Genomic DNA, 14,423 nt, shown 5'->3' with positions numbered 1-14,423 from the left:
GAGGGGCTTTGGGGATGTCAGTGTGGTGGGTGTGGGGTGCTCACCGTGCACTGTCACTGTCACCGGTGCTGACTCCTTCCACCGCAGGATCCCACCTGGCGCCTGCAGCTGTAGCTGCTGCTGTGGTTCAGCTGCAGAGGGGACAGGGACAGCTCTGTCCCATTGCAGATCCCTCCCAGTTCTGTCTCCTCACAGTAGAAGGACACCAAGGTGACTGTGTGGTTCTGCCTGCCCCTGCAGTGCAGCGTCACCGTGTCCCCCTTGAGTAGCGACCACACCGGCACCTGCAGCACCAGATAGTTTGGGGGACAGAGGAGACCTGTCAGACCTGATGGCACTGGGACTGCCCCATTGAGTCACACACAGCACACCAGGGCTCCCCAGTTCCAACACTGGCATCTCCCACTCTTGTGACCCATGCAGCGTAACCCACCCAGAGCCCTTGGGGTCCCCTGCAGGTGCCAGCCTGGGTACACCCAAAATCCACTCACCATCTAAGAGCCTCACGGCAGAACTGTGCCCAGTGCCAGATCTGTCACACATATAGGTGCCAATCGCAGTGACAGTGATGTTGCTGCGTCTCTCCTGCCACAAGCGCTGCCATCCCCATACTAGGTGGTGGCACCGGTGGTCCCCGAGCCCTAGCAGGTCAGTGTCACCCAGTCCCACAGCACCGCCGGCCTCCAGGGGTGCTCCACCAGGAGCTGGGTGAACTGGGCACCTGTGGGTGACAGGGGACACCAGCCTGCCAGGGCCAGTGTGGGGCTGGGGACAGCGGGATGGGGCCATGGCATTCCCTGAGGACTCATCAGCAAGGCCAAGGGTCTGGGCTGGAAGGGAGAAGGGACAGGGCTTGGTGGAGGTTGCACTGCAGCGACAGCAGCATGGGGGCTTGGGGTGTGGGGGCTCTCCCCAAACTGTTGTCCCTGTAGACAGTTCTTGTCAGAAAGTATGTCTGGGTGGTACCCAAAAGATTTTGAGACTCCAGGGTGACATGTTTGTGTCACAGCCACCCGTGCACCACATCCCTGTGGCACAGATAACTTGGGAACAGGGACACCAAGGCCACCCTGGGCTGAGGCAGAACATGGGGACACTGTGGACACCCTGGGCATGAGGACATCAGGGACACAGCCCATGCTGGCCCAAGTCACCCCCACCAGCTCATGATCCCATCCCCATGATCCCATCCCCATGGCCATATCCGCACAGTTCTTGTCCCCTTCTGTCCCGGCATCTCAGTTCCCTTGTCCCTATCCCAGAGCGCCCTGACCCCAAAGGTGCCAGTCCCCACATTCCTGTCCCCACACCCCCCTCCCCCAAATTCCTCACCCCTCTGCCTGCCCTCAAAGCCACTCTACATCCCCAGTCCTACCATGGTCCACTGTGGGTATCATGGACTGGCTCTGCTGGCATGGGGGACCTTAGGGGACCCCACAGCCCACCTGTGTCCCCTCCTCTCCCCATTCCCAGGGTTTTCAGGCCCATGCCCAGGGCACTCACCCCACAGGAGTAGCGCCACCTTCCCGGCCATCCCGGTGTCCCCAGCCATGTGGACTGGCTGTCACTCGCTGCTGTGGCCACCGCTCCCCTGGCTGGTGGCTCTTTGGATGAAGGGGAAGGAAGCGAGGTCATGTCTGTCCCCACATGGAGGTGGCCCTTGGTGGAGGCAGGGTAGGGACAGGATGGGGGCAAGGTGGGGACCTTGTGGGATGTGGGGGTGATGTGGAACCTGGTGGAGACATGGTGTTGCCAGAATTTGGAGACTGAGGTGATGTAGGAGACAGGGATGGGTGTCCAGGGGAATGGGATGCCCAGGGACGGGGTCCCAGGGGAATGGGTGTCCCAAGGGTTGGGTGGACTCAGATTTGGGGATGAGGGTCCCAAAACAATGTTGACCTCCAGGGATTTGTGATCATGAGATGAGGGCCATGGCATGGGGGTGCTAGTGGAAAGGGGGGCCCTGAGGGAATGGGGGCCCTGGGGAAATCAATGTCCCTAAGGGAAGGGGTGTCCTAGAAAGTAGAATTACTGGGATGGGATTCCTTGGGGTTGGATATCATGGGAATTGCAGTCTAGGGATGGGGGTCTCAGAGAATGGGGAGTTGAAGGAAATTGGGTTCCAAGGTTGGGGTCCCAGAGGAATGGGGGTGCCAGGGTTTGGCAGTTGCTGGGGGGGCACGGAGATCACAGTTTTTCCCTGGGTGCCTCAGATTTTGGGGTGATGCGGGGCCCCACAAAATCACCCCTAGGGTGTTCATTTCCTGGCCAGGCATTCCATGCGGGTCCTGGGTACCTCTGCCTCTCTGTCCTCCCCTGCCCTGGACTTTTTCCACTCTTTATTTCTCTTTTTTCCTTATTCTCCTTACTTTTTGCCACATTCCCTCACCCCCGCTTCCTGGCTCAGCAATCCTGGGGTGCACCTGAGCAGGGAAGGGGTTGGGAGACCCAGGGGAGGGGGGAAAATGGGGAACAGGGGTTGCAGGGAAGGGTGAGGAGGATTTGAGGTACGGAGGTGTTGGGCTGTGCTCCCTCAACACTTTATTTGTCCTGGACGAGATGGAAGACACCATTTGCACGGAGAGTCAGATGGGAAAGGGAGTGTTCAGTCTCTGTTCCTCGGGAGGAATATCCAGGGGGGTCTTGTCGTATAAGGTCTCTGTTCTGGAGTTCACCTGGGGGAAACCAGTCCAGGGGGTCCTGTCCCAAGGGGTGACACATCCTAGGGAACCCCTGTCAATGCAAGGGTGGGGCCCAGCCTTGGCCCAGCCCCACTGCACAGGATGGCCCTGCTCTGCCCAGCCCCAGGTGGCAGCCAGCACCTGAGGGTCCCCCCTGCCCCCTTGGCTTTGATTCTTGCAGCTTTAGAGCTGCTGCAAAGGTGAGAATTCTGTGGGGGGAAAAAGTCCTGCCTGTGGTTTGCTCAGCCCTGCAAGAAGCACAAACCACAAAGGGAGCCCAAGCAGTGGCTCTGTGAGGGCCTTTGATGGTTTTCAGAGCAGGGCTGGCTGGAAACTCCCCATGCAAGGGCAGCTGCAAGGGAGCCAGTCTGGAAATGCAGCAACTGATCATTTTGTCCCTCTAAGCAAGGGACTGAGAGAACCCCAGCACTATTGCAAATCCCACGACAATCTGCTCAACAACCTGACCTGGAGTCTCCATATTGAACAAAACCTGCAGCCCTTTGGAACCTCACAGAGAGAATGTTTCTGTTTTGGATGTGCACACCAGAAGAGAGGGAAAAGTGTAGAAATATTGAGCAGGGGCTGCACACGAGGGGCTGGGGAACAGGAGTGTCATAGCAGGAGCAGGGAGTACCCAGGCAGGGGAATTCAGGACAAGCTGGAGTGGATTTACCAGGGAATCAGTTCCTGAGACACACAGGGGCATTTCCACAGATTCCTGTGCACTGTCCCAGGGATGGGCAGAGCTTCTTCCCTTCCTCCATGGGAAGTCAATCAAGTTTCAGGATGGGAATGAGCAAAATGGGGAGAGTTCCTAAATACAGCTCAAGAAAAGACTTCCTTAGGGGCTGTTTTGCTGCCCAGCAGGCAGGGAACAATCCCATGGAGCTGCTGGACACTCAGGGAGATTCCACACTCTCTGCTATCCTCAAGCAAATGCTGCTGTGTGACACATCAAGGGGCTGATAAAGGGAAGAAAAAAGTCTCATTTCATTGTGATTTGTTTGTGTTTTTATTGTGAGTGACTTGTTGGGAAAGCAATGGATTCTACAAACCAGAGCATTTTGTGCCTTGCCAGTTTGTATTTTATTGGGAAAATAATTGGTGTGGGAAAGAGTTTTGCTTTTATTCTATTGATGTGTAATTTTGACTGAACCATTTGGGCATCAAGTGTTTCCTGGGATGGCTGAGCCATGGAAACTGGGGGAGCTGACCCAGGGGTGTGTGGGGCAGGGGCACAGAGACTCCCAGGACAGCCCTGGGGTGCCTCAGGGTAGGGGCTTTTCAAGGCTCTGGGTAATCCCAAAATCTGAGGCACCCCATGAAAGAGTTGTGACCCCTGTGCCCACCCAGACACTGTCCATCCCTGAAACGCCCCTTCCCCTGGGACCCCCATTGCCTTGGTCTCTCCTCCCTGGGGACCCCCATCCCAGGAGTGCCATTGCCCAGCACCACCATTGCCCTGATCCCATCCCGTTGCCTGCTTCTTCCCCCAGAACCCCTATTCCCGAGGGTCCCTTTTTCCCCCTGCACCCCCAACCCTACAACCCACGTGCCATTACCCAAAATCACTGGGGACCCTGTTCCTACAGCATCACCATTCCTGAATGCCATCAGGCATGGAGACCTCAAATCCCCTGGACACCCATTCTGCTGGACACCCATCCTTGGTTCCCCACATCACCTGAGCCCCCCCCAGTCCTGGGAAGAGTATCCCTTGCCATGTCCCCAGACTATGCAGCCTTGTCCCTATCCTGTCCCCAGCTTGTGGCCACCCTGACCACACCAAGGGCCACCTACATGTGGGGACGGATGTGACCTCGCTTCCTTCCCCTTCAATCCGAAGATCGAAGATCCACCAGCCAGGGGAGTGGTGGCCACAGCAGTGAGTGACAGCCAGTCCACATGGCTGGGGACACCAGAATGGCCAGGAAGGTGGCGCTGCTCCTGTGAGGTGAGTGCCCCGGGCATGGGCCTGACAACCCAGGCATAGGGAGGGGAGGGGGCACAGGTGGGCTGTGGGGTCCCTTGAGGTCCCCAATGCCAGCAGTGCCAGTCCATGTTACCCACAGTGGATCTTGGTAGGACTGGGGAGGTAGAGTGGCTTTGGGGACAGGCAGAGGGGTGAGGAATTTGGGGAGAGGGGTGTGGGGACAGGAATGTGGGGACTGGCACCTTTGGGCTCGGGTGGCTCTAGGAATAGGGTCAAGGGAACTGGGATACAGGGACAGAAGAGGAAGAGAACCATGGGGATGGGATCATGGGGATAGGACCATGAGCTGGTGGGGGTGACCTGGGCCAGCATGGGCTGTGTCCATGGTATCCTTGTGCCTGGGGTGTCCACAGTGTCCTCATGTTCTGCCTCAGCCCACGGTGGCCTCAGTGTCCCTGTTCCCAAGGTGTCTGTGCCTCATGGATATGGTGCATGGGTGGCTGTGACACAGACATGTCACCCTGGAGTCTCAAAATCTTTTGGGGACCACCCAGACACACTTTCCCACAAGAATTGCTATCTTCACGCAGACAACAGTTTGGGGAGAGCCCCCACACCCCAAGCCCCCATGCTGCTCTCCCTGCATTGCCACCCCCACTGAGCCCTGTTCCTTCTCCCTTCCAGCCCAGACCCTTGGCCTCGCTGGTGAGTCCTCGGGGGATGCCATGTTCCCACCCCACTCTGCCCAGCCCCACGCTGGCCCTGGCAGGCTGGTGTCCCCTGTCACCCACAGGTGCCCAGACCACCCAGCTCCTGGTGGAGCCCCCATGGATGCCGGTGGTACCGTGGGACCGGGTGACACTGTCCTGCCAGGGCTTGGGGACTGCCGGTGCCACCACCTGGTACAAGGATGGGCAACACTGGTGGCAACAAGGAAGCGATCACTTCAAGCCCAACACGAAAGGCGCTTACCAGTGTTGCAGACCCGAAACCGGGCACAGCCTGCCTGTTGGACTCTCTGAGGGTGAGGGGGATTTGAGTGTCCCCAGCCTGTCAGGAACCTTTAGGGTTCTGGGTGGGCTCTGTTCCATAGGTCACTCCCTGCTCTGGGGATGTACCAGAGAATACCAGTCTGGGAGTAACTGTGTTGAAATCAGGGACCCCGGTGCACTGGATGTGAACCAGTGTGGGGGTCCTGGTGCCATCGGGTGTTACAGGACCCTTCTGTCCCCCAGATTGGTTGGTGCTGCGGGTGCCGGTGCGGGCGCTGCTGGAGGGGGACACGATGACGCTGCGCTGCTGGGGCTGGCGGAGCAACACAGTCACGTCAGTGTCCTTCCACCATGAGGAGAAAGAACTAGGGGGGCTCCACAATGGGACTGAGTTGTCCCTGTCTCCTCTGCAGCTGCACCACAGCAGCCACTACAGCTGCAAGGGCTGGGTGGACTACTGGGGGTGGAAGGAGTCAGCGCCGGTGCCAGTGACAGTGACAGTGCGTGGTGAGCAGCCCACAGCTGCCACTCTGACACCTCCCCAGCCCCTCCCCAGAGACGCGGGGCCACAAGACTCCCTCTCCTCTCCTGCCTGAGCTCTCCTCGGTGCCGGTGTATTACAGCGACCTGATGAGGTCTTCAGGGTGAGAGAAGGACAAGAATCTTGTTTCTTGATCAGAAGGCTGGATTTATTGATATATGATATATAATACATTATAACTATACTAAAAAGAATAAGGAGAGAAGTTGCAGAGGGTGCTAACCTAAGAATAGCATAGTAAAGAATGAATAACAAAGTTCTGTGTCCAGCAGAAAACAAGGACAAACTCTCCTGTAAGTGGTCAGCAAATCCAAACACTTACAGAAGCCCAATCACGGCTGCACCTGTTACATTCCACACCAGCTGATAACAATTGTTTACATTCTTCTTCTGGGGCCTTAGCTTCCCAGAAGATGAACAAATCCCAAAGAAAGGATTTCTATGTAAAAATGTCTGCGACACAAGGGCTGGAGGGTCCCCACGAGCCCACCCAGCAATTCCCCCTAACTCTCAGCTGTGTCAGCACCCCCAGCCCCGTGCGGCCCCGAGCCCTGCTCCTTCACGTGTTCTACTGAGTTGGGCAGGTGGTGGGGGGCTTTCAGGGGTCCCCGCAGCTGCTGGTGCCTGCCATGGGGGTCTCCCACTGGGGGAATTACAGCTGCAAGGTGCTCTCATGTAGGGGGGCTGTGCAGAAGAGCAGGGCCGGCTCCGTGTCACGGTGCGCAGTGAGTGTTTGGATGGGAACAGGGAGCCTCCTGGGGTCCCCTGCCTAGGTACCTCCATGTTCCCCAGACACATTTCTTGGGTCCTTCCATCACTCTACATGTCCCCTCACCCCTCCATGGCGTGAAACCATCCCCAACATCCCCCACCACACCCATCCCCTACCCATCTCCATGCCCCCACACCGGCTGCCAGCCCCTCCCTGTGGCCTCAGCCCTGTCTATGTCTCCGCAGTGCCTGTGGACAATGCCACCATCACACCTGGTGTCCTGGAGGTGACACCGCAGGATAAAGGGACACACAGGGAAACAGGTGGGGGGTCCCACAGGGTCACAAGGGAGTGCAGGACCCCTGGGGTGATGGGTGACCCTGATGTGTTCCCCTCTGTTTCTTGCAGTGGCCGCAGGGGTCGGTGGAGCCCTTTTGTTTTTGCTCCTGCTTGCGTGTGTCATTGTGGCCTGGCACCGGTGGCAACGTGTGGGTGGGTGACAATGGGGGGACGGGGGTCCTAGAGAGCTGTAGAGGCCCTAAGAGTTGGGGAGCGCAATAGGGCAGCACCCACAGCCCCAGAATTGTGACCTTGTCTGGGGGTGCTGTAGGGTTTGGGGAGGTGCTGGAGGGACCTGCAAAGATGTTGGGGGTTCTTGCAGGGGCCTTGGTGATGTTTAGGGGGGTCTCCATCCCTGCTGGGCTTTGGGTTCTTGAGGCTGAGTTGGTCAGGGGCACAGGGGATGTTCATGAATTCTGGGGGGCTTCAGGGATGCTTGGAAATCCTGAGAGGAATTGAGGGTCCCCTGGGGGTTCAAGAATCTTGGGAGGGTTCAGGGCCAAGGGACCCCGCAGTCACCCCATCCCTCTTTCCTTTGCAGCTGCCAGGAAGCAGCAGGAAAGGTGAGTGGGGGGCTCAAACCAAACTCTCCCCTTTTACCCCCACCCCCAAGACCTCCCATTCCTTCCCACACATCCCCTTGATTCTCTCAGGGCCTCCCCGGATCCCCTGGCCCCCACAGAATAGGGGGAGGTGCTGTACACCCACAGCGGTGTATGGGGTGGGACACAAACAGAGGGACACGTCACCCATGAGTGTCACCCCAACCAGATCCCAAAGCCCGTGTCTCTCGCAGCATCCCTCGGCGCCACCACCCTCCAGGATCCCCAGGTGACCTACACAGGGGCTGCGGGAACAACAGGGGTGACCGCAAGAACCCGGTGACATCTATGGGAATATGCTGTGACACTGGAGGGAACTGGGGGCACTGGGGGTCTCCACCCATGGGCACCCACTCATGTCTGTGCTGCCACTAAAACCTGCCCCTCTCCCTGCCTGTGGGGGCACAAAGATCCCAAAGGGCTGAGAGAAGAAAAATTTCGTGCAACAGCAATGAGAGAGAATAAAACTGCAGAAACAGGAACAATATTCAGCGTCCAAATGGTCACACAAAAAATGATTTCCAGGGAAAGCCCCAATAAGGAACAAGCCCCAAACACTCCCTTCAGCATGTTTCCTCCACCAGAGGAGCCTGGCAGGGCCCTGGGCCTTCCTTGCTCTGATGGCCAAAGCGGCCTTCAAGAGGCCCTGGATTCTCTTCTCCCCTGTCCCAAACCTCTCCTCTGCCCTGTTCCCCTCACAAGCATAACACAAAGGCCCTGTGGGATTACCAGAGCCTCACACTTTGCCAGGGCAGTCAGGATCAGGCCATGGCACATGGTGGGGTGTCAGAGACAGGAAATGTTTGATGTCTGGAGACATTTAGGAACACCTGTCTGTGGTAGTGGTGGATCAGTCTTTGCTTTTGGTGAGAGAGGGCCCTCCTGTCCATCAGTCTTTCAGCCGTGGCACTCTGGGGACAATGTGATGCTCTGCCAAAGCCAGCTCCTGAGTGGCCAAGTGACCAGAAGTGCCACCTGGGGAGAGGGCCCTTGGTGGCCCAACTGGCTTAAAAGGATGAGCATAAGGTGGCCAAGTCCATGACCCTGTCTCCTCTTGGGGTTTGTGTCCTATCCATGCTGAGCCTATGAGTTAGCAATTCATTTAAATGAGAAATATCTGCCAAGGAAAGTTGGAACATTCCTGGAATGGGAAGAAGACCCAGGTCTAAAACTTTCTCTAATTTCAAAAATAATGGGGCTTCCAGGCAAATGTGTTGGCAAAGGAGTAGCAGCAGATTACGAGGAAATTTATAAACCACAAGAGAACAAACAACACAAACCCAGAACTTTCCCTCCTGCTCAGCGATGTTGGTTTTTTTGCAGTTATAACCGTGGCCAGCAGGGGGCGCTGAAGGGAGCACTCCCAGCCAGCAGGGGGCGCCCCGGTCCAGCTCCATCCCTCGGAGGGGAGGGAGGAGGGGAAATCGCTCCTTTTGCAAACTCACGGCCACCAATCAGTCCTGGCACCACCACCGGCAGTGGGCAGAAGCCGCCAAGGCAGCAGGTTGGATCCCAGTGCCCACTGGCAGTGTAGCAGTGTCCCGGAGCCAAGCACATGCCCTGCACAACATCTGCGATCACTCTTCAAGATCCCTAATGGAAGGAAGGCAGCACCTGATCCCAGGCAGGTCTCGGGTCTACAAGCAGCCCCTCTGGTAGCTTTAAACCACAATTCCTGCAAAGCCTTAGCCTTTCAGTCTGGTGAGCAGGGCAGGGATGGAGCAGCTTTGGGGACACCTTGAATCCACACAGAGTCACTCCCCACAGCCCCACCACAGCCACGGGCAAAGCCACTGACCAATATTTCCACACGTTTCTCTCTTTTTTTTTGACAAAGTCGGAATCAGAGCATTCTTTCCAGGAGGTTCATAAAGGCTGCAGGTTTTGTTCAAGAAGGAGGGTCCAGGTCAGGTTTTTGAGCAGATTGTGGTTGTCTTTGCAGTAGTTCTGGGGCTCTCTCGGTCCCTTACCAAGAGGAACAAATGATCAATTGTTTCATTTCCAGACCAGTTTCCCCTGCAGCGGCCCCTGTAGGGGGGTTTCCAGCCATCCGTGCTCTGCAAACCATCAAAGGCCCTCACAGAGCCTTTGCCTTTGGGCTTTGTGCTTCTTGCAGGGCTGAGCAAACCACAGCCGGGCCTCTTCCGCCTACACAGAATTATCACCTCTGCAGCAGCTCTAAAGCTGCCAGAAAAAAAGGCAAGGGGTCGTGAGGGACCCTCAGGTGCTGGCTGCCACCTGGGGCTGGCCAGAGCAGGGCTGGGCAATGGCCATCCCTGTGCAGTGGGGCTCGGCCATAGCCAGGCTCCACCCTTGGATGGACACTGGCTTCACAGAGCAGGAGTTTGGGAGCTCCTTCCTCCTCAGGGCTCCATTCCCAAGCTGCTTTTGTGGGCTCAGATCCTGCAGGATACAAAAAAGAATGAAGAAATCTGGACCCCTCCGAAGCTGCCATGCTTCAGGACAGGACCTCCTTGTCCAGCATGTGTCCCCCCTGGGACAGGAAGTTCCCAGGACTGGAGCCCTGTGGATGTGCCCCCTAAGGAGAGAACCTTCTCTGCCATGTGAGAAATGTGTCAAATGGCCTTTTCCTCCTTCTGCAGGAGAGAGAAAGTGAGTGTTGGGGGGGCACAGCTGGACACCTCACTGCTCCACAGCCTCTCCAGCTCTCCCTGCAGACCCCTCACCCCTCCTTCCCCCACCCTGGTCTTCCCCCAATCTGTTCCCTGCTCAGGTGTCCCTGAAGACCATCAAGGCACGAACTGAGGGCTTGTGAAATTGAGGGTTAAAATGATGGAAATGGAATAAAGAGAGGGAAAAATCACTGGAGGGTGGAGGGCACAGACCCAGAGCAGCTCAGGGAGGGCTTGGGGGCACTGCCAGGTACCAGCCCCACCTGGAGCTGCGCCACGTTGGGGACAATGACAGCAGCCAGTGCTGGCGCTGGGTCAGCGACGAGGACAGCATGACTGAAAGTGATCTTCTGAATGTCACCGTCTTGGGTGAGCAGGATCCTCGGGTTGGGGGTGACCCCACCCACGGCACCCCCATCCCACCTTGCCAGGTGTCAGCCCTGTCTGTGTCCCCTCAGTGCCCGTGGCCAATGCCACCATCACCCCTGGTCCCCTGGCACACCAGGTGTGTGCAGGTGACAACGTGACCCTGAGCTGCTCCGTGCAGGTGGGCTCAGCCCCTGTCATCTTCACCTGGCTGAACAACAGGCAGGAGGTGGCACAGGGGCCCCTCCTGGAGCTTGGGAATGTCAATGTGGGACATTCGGGAACCTACCAGTGCGTGGCCACCAATCAGCTGGGACAGGATGGGCACCGTGTGTTACGGGCTCTCAGCCCTGAGCTGGTCCTAGAGGTGACACCTGGCTCACCCTGGGTCACAGGTGGGGGTCACAGGTGGGGTCACCCACGAGTGCAGGACCCCTGGGGGATGAGTGTCCCTGATGCATCTCCCTGTGTTTCTTGCAGTGGCCGCCGGGGTCGGTGGGGCTCTTTTGTTCCTGCTCCTGCTCCTGGGTGTCATTGTGGCCTGGCACCGGGCACCATGTAGGTAGGTGACAATGGGGGAATAGGGGGTCCAGGATGTTGTAGAGGCCTCCAGAGTTAGGTTACCATAGGGAACAATCCACAGTTCCTCAATTGTGACCGTGGCTGGGGGTCCTGTAGGGTTTGGGGAGGTGGTGGAGGGTCCTGCAAAGATGTTGGGGGTTCTTTCAGTGGCCGTGGGAGTGTTTGGAGGGTCTCTGTCCCTGCTGGGCTTTGGGTTCCTGATGGAGATTTGTTTGGGGCCACTGGGGAAGTTCATGAATTCTGAAGTGATTCAGGGATGCTTGGTGGTCCTGAGAAAAACTGAGGGCCTCATGGGTGTTCAGGAATCCTGAGGGGGGTAAGGGCCCTGGGACCCCACAGTCACCCCTACCCTCTTTCCTCTGCAGCTCACAGGAAGAACCAGGAAATGTGAGTGGGGGGCTCAAACCACACTCTCCCCTTTTACCCCAATCCCCAAGACATCCCATTCCCTCCCCCAAATCCCCTTAAATCCTTCAGGGCCTCTCCGGATCCCCCGGCCCCCCCAGAGGAGGGAGAGGTGCTGGACACCCAGGTTGTGGTCACCAAGAGGGCAGTGGGTGACTACGGGGGGGACTGTCATGGTTTGACCTGGAAACAGGATTTCTGGGATGCTGTAGATAGGGCCAATGAGTGCTCAGATTTTAATATTGCCATCTGGCCCAACCACTGGGCATTGAATCCACCTCTGAGAACACAGGGTAAAAGCAATGCTCTCCCCCTGGCAGTTTCTCTTTGGATTTCCGGCGGGAAGGAGTTGGGTCTCTCCCCCGGCCCAGTTGCTGGCTGGGCGGGGGGAGGGGAAAAGCCATGCGGCCCGGCCTGGGAGAGGTAGGCCTGGCCCCCCCAAGGGTGGAAGGAAGAAGTAAAGAAATGCCGGGAAGCAATGTGCAGCCTGTTCCGCCCCCTTGGAGACAGACAGAGAGAGAGTGCAGCCTGTGTTTGTGGCTGTTACCTTGAAATTTAGTAAACATGTGCTGGCAGCAGGCAGCCCGGCTGAGGAGATGGGGTGGGGGGGGTGCAGCCAGGAGTCCAGCCGTTTGGAGGAGTTTTTAACCTTTCTTGGACAATGAAAACTTCACAGAACATTAACCCTTTCTAGATGAGTGATGAAGGTCTGGACCAGAGAGAGAGTGAGAGATGTTGGAAGAATGGAGAAGATGGAGTGGTATTTTATGCTGGACTCTTTTGTGTAGCCATGGACAGAGCCATGTTTCCGTGTGATACAGTGACTGAGTCGAGGGGGAGAAATGTCCCAGAGCCAAAGAAGATTCAGTGTGGGTACCCCTCGGCCCCAGGGGGTATACAAAATATGGGGGAGACAGATGTCCCAAAGGTGAGATACTGTGCTTTTCTGGAACAGGACAAAGCATCCTTAAAAAGACAACCCTGGAAGCAGCCCTGGTTCTTGTTCGGTGGTGAGAGCACCGGAACAAGGACGGAAAAGGCCACCACGACACACGGAAGGAATCCCTCTCCTCTTGAGAAACTGAGAATTGAGCATTCTAAAGGGGTGGTGCTGGATCCAGAATTGGTGATTTTGGAAGACGTATTGTATTGGGAATTTAGGGGGGAGGAGGAGGAGAGTGTTTTTGTGAGGTTTTCATTTTCCTTGTGTTTTCTTTTTTTTGTGTGTGTAGTTTAGTAATTGTTTTTGTAGTTTAGTTAATAAACTTTTCTTTTTTTCAAGAGGGAGCCTGCTTTGTTTATTCCTGGTCAAAATCTCACAGCAGACACCAGAGAAAGTGTATTTTCATGGGGGCATTTGGCCTTGTGCCAGTGTCAAAACTTTGACAGGGACACACACAGAAGGACACGTCACCCATGAGTGTCACCCCAACCAGATCCCACAGCCCGTGTCTCTCACAGCGTCCCCTTGTGCCACCACCTTCCAGAATCCCCAGGTGACCTACACAGAGCTGCGGGGACACCAGGGGCAACCGCAGGAACCCAGTGAAATCTACGGGAACGTGCTGTGGCACTGGGGGGAACTGGGGGGCACTGGGGGTCTCCACCCATGGGTACCTACTCGTGTGTGTGCTGCCACTAAAGACTGCCCCTCTCCCTCCCCGTGGAGGCACAAAGATCCCAAAGGGCTGAGAGAAGAACACTTTCCTGAAACAGCAGCCACGAGAGAGAATAAACCCAACAGCAACAGCAACAAGGTTCAGAGTCAAAATGGTCACAAAAGGAATGATTTCCTGTGAAAGCCAGAACAAAGAACTAACCTAAGACATTTCCTCCAGCACATTTCCTCTACCAGAGGAACCTGGCAGGGTCCTTGACCTTCCTTTCTCTGATGGCTAAAATGGCCTTCAAGAGGCTCTGGATTCTCTTCTCCGATGTCCCAAACCCCTTCTTTGCCGTGTTCCCCACACAATGATGTCACAAAGGCCCTCTGGGGGTTCCGGAGCCTTCCCCTTTTCCAGGGTAGTTGGGATCAGGCCATGGCACAGGGTGGGATATTAGAGACAGGAAAAGTTTGATGTCTGGAGATATTTTGGAACACCTATGTGTGGGATGGGTTGGTCAGGCCTTGGTTTTGGTGAGACAGGGCTCCCTCTGTCCGTCAGTCTGTCAGCCATTCCATACTGGGGACAGTGTGACATCTGCCAAAGCCAGCTCCTGAGTGGCTGGGTGGCCAGAAGTACCAGCCATGGAGAGGGCGCTTGGTGTCCCAACTGGCTAAAAAGGCAGAGCATGAGGTGACGAAGTCCATGACCCTGTCTTTTCTTTCAGCCGCTGTCACATGCACACTGGAACCCATGAGTTGGCATCTCATTTAAATGAGAAGTATCTGCCAAAGAATATGGGAATGTTCTTCGAATGGAAACAACACCCATGCCTAAAACTTCTTTTAATTTCAAAGATTATGGGGATTTCAGGCTGAATGGTAGGAAAAGGAATACCAGCTCTTCTCTAGGAAATTTATAAACTACAACAGAATAAACAACACAAACCCAGAACTTTCCTTCCTGCTCAGCGCTGTTGGTTTTTGTGGCAGTTATAACCAGGGCCAGCAGGGGGCACTGCAGGGAGAAC

At 56.3% G+C, this 14,423-nt stretch overlaps 1 protein-coding gene across 1 annotated transcript; it reads left to right on the top strand.

Annotated features, from left to right (window-relative positions):
* The first annotated feature begins 2,081 nt into the window (after positions 1-2,081).
* LOC131570328 (Fc receptor-like protein 5) lies at positions 2,082-13,764 on the top strand. The gene is given in 17 exon segments (XM_058822680.1): positions 2,082-2,127; positions 4,449-4,619; positions 5,302-5,322; positions 5,411-5,641; positions 5,853-6,116; positions 7,108-7,185; positions 7,743-7,764; positions 7,998-8,082; positions 10,538-10,575; positions 10,687-10,805; positions 10,895-11,215; positions 11,283-11,360; positions 11,481-11,594; positions 11,750-11,771; positions 11,862-11,965; positions 13,251-13,351; positions 13,645-13,764. Coding segments are annotated over 17 exon segments (1,935 nt in total).
* The last annotated feature ends 659 nt before the right edge of the window (positions 13,765-14,423 follow it).

This window comes from Ammospiza caudacuta, chromosome 34 (assembly GCF_027887145.1).
Source record: "Ammospiza caudacuta isolate bAmmCau1 chromosome 34, bAmmCau1.pri, whole genome shotgun sequence".
In the NCBI taxonomy this organism is placed as follows: Eukaryota; Metazoa; Chordata; class Aves; order Passeriformes; family Passerellidae; genus Ammospiza; species Ammospiza caudacuta.
Note: the sequence above shows the minus strand (reverse complement) of the source record. Positions and strands in the feature narration are given on the sequence as shown.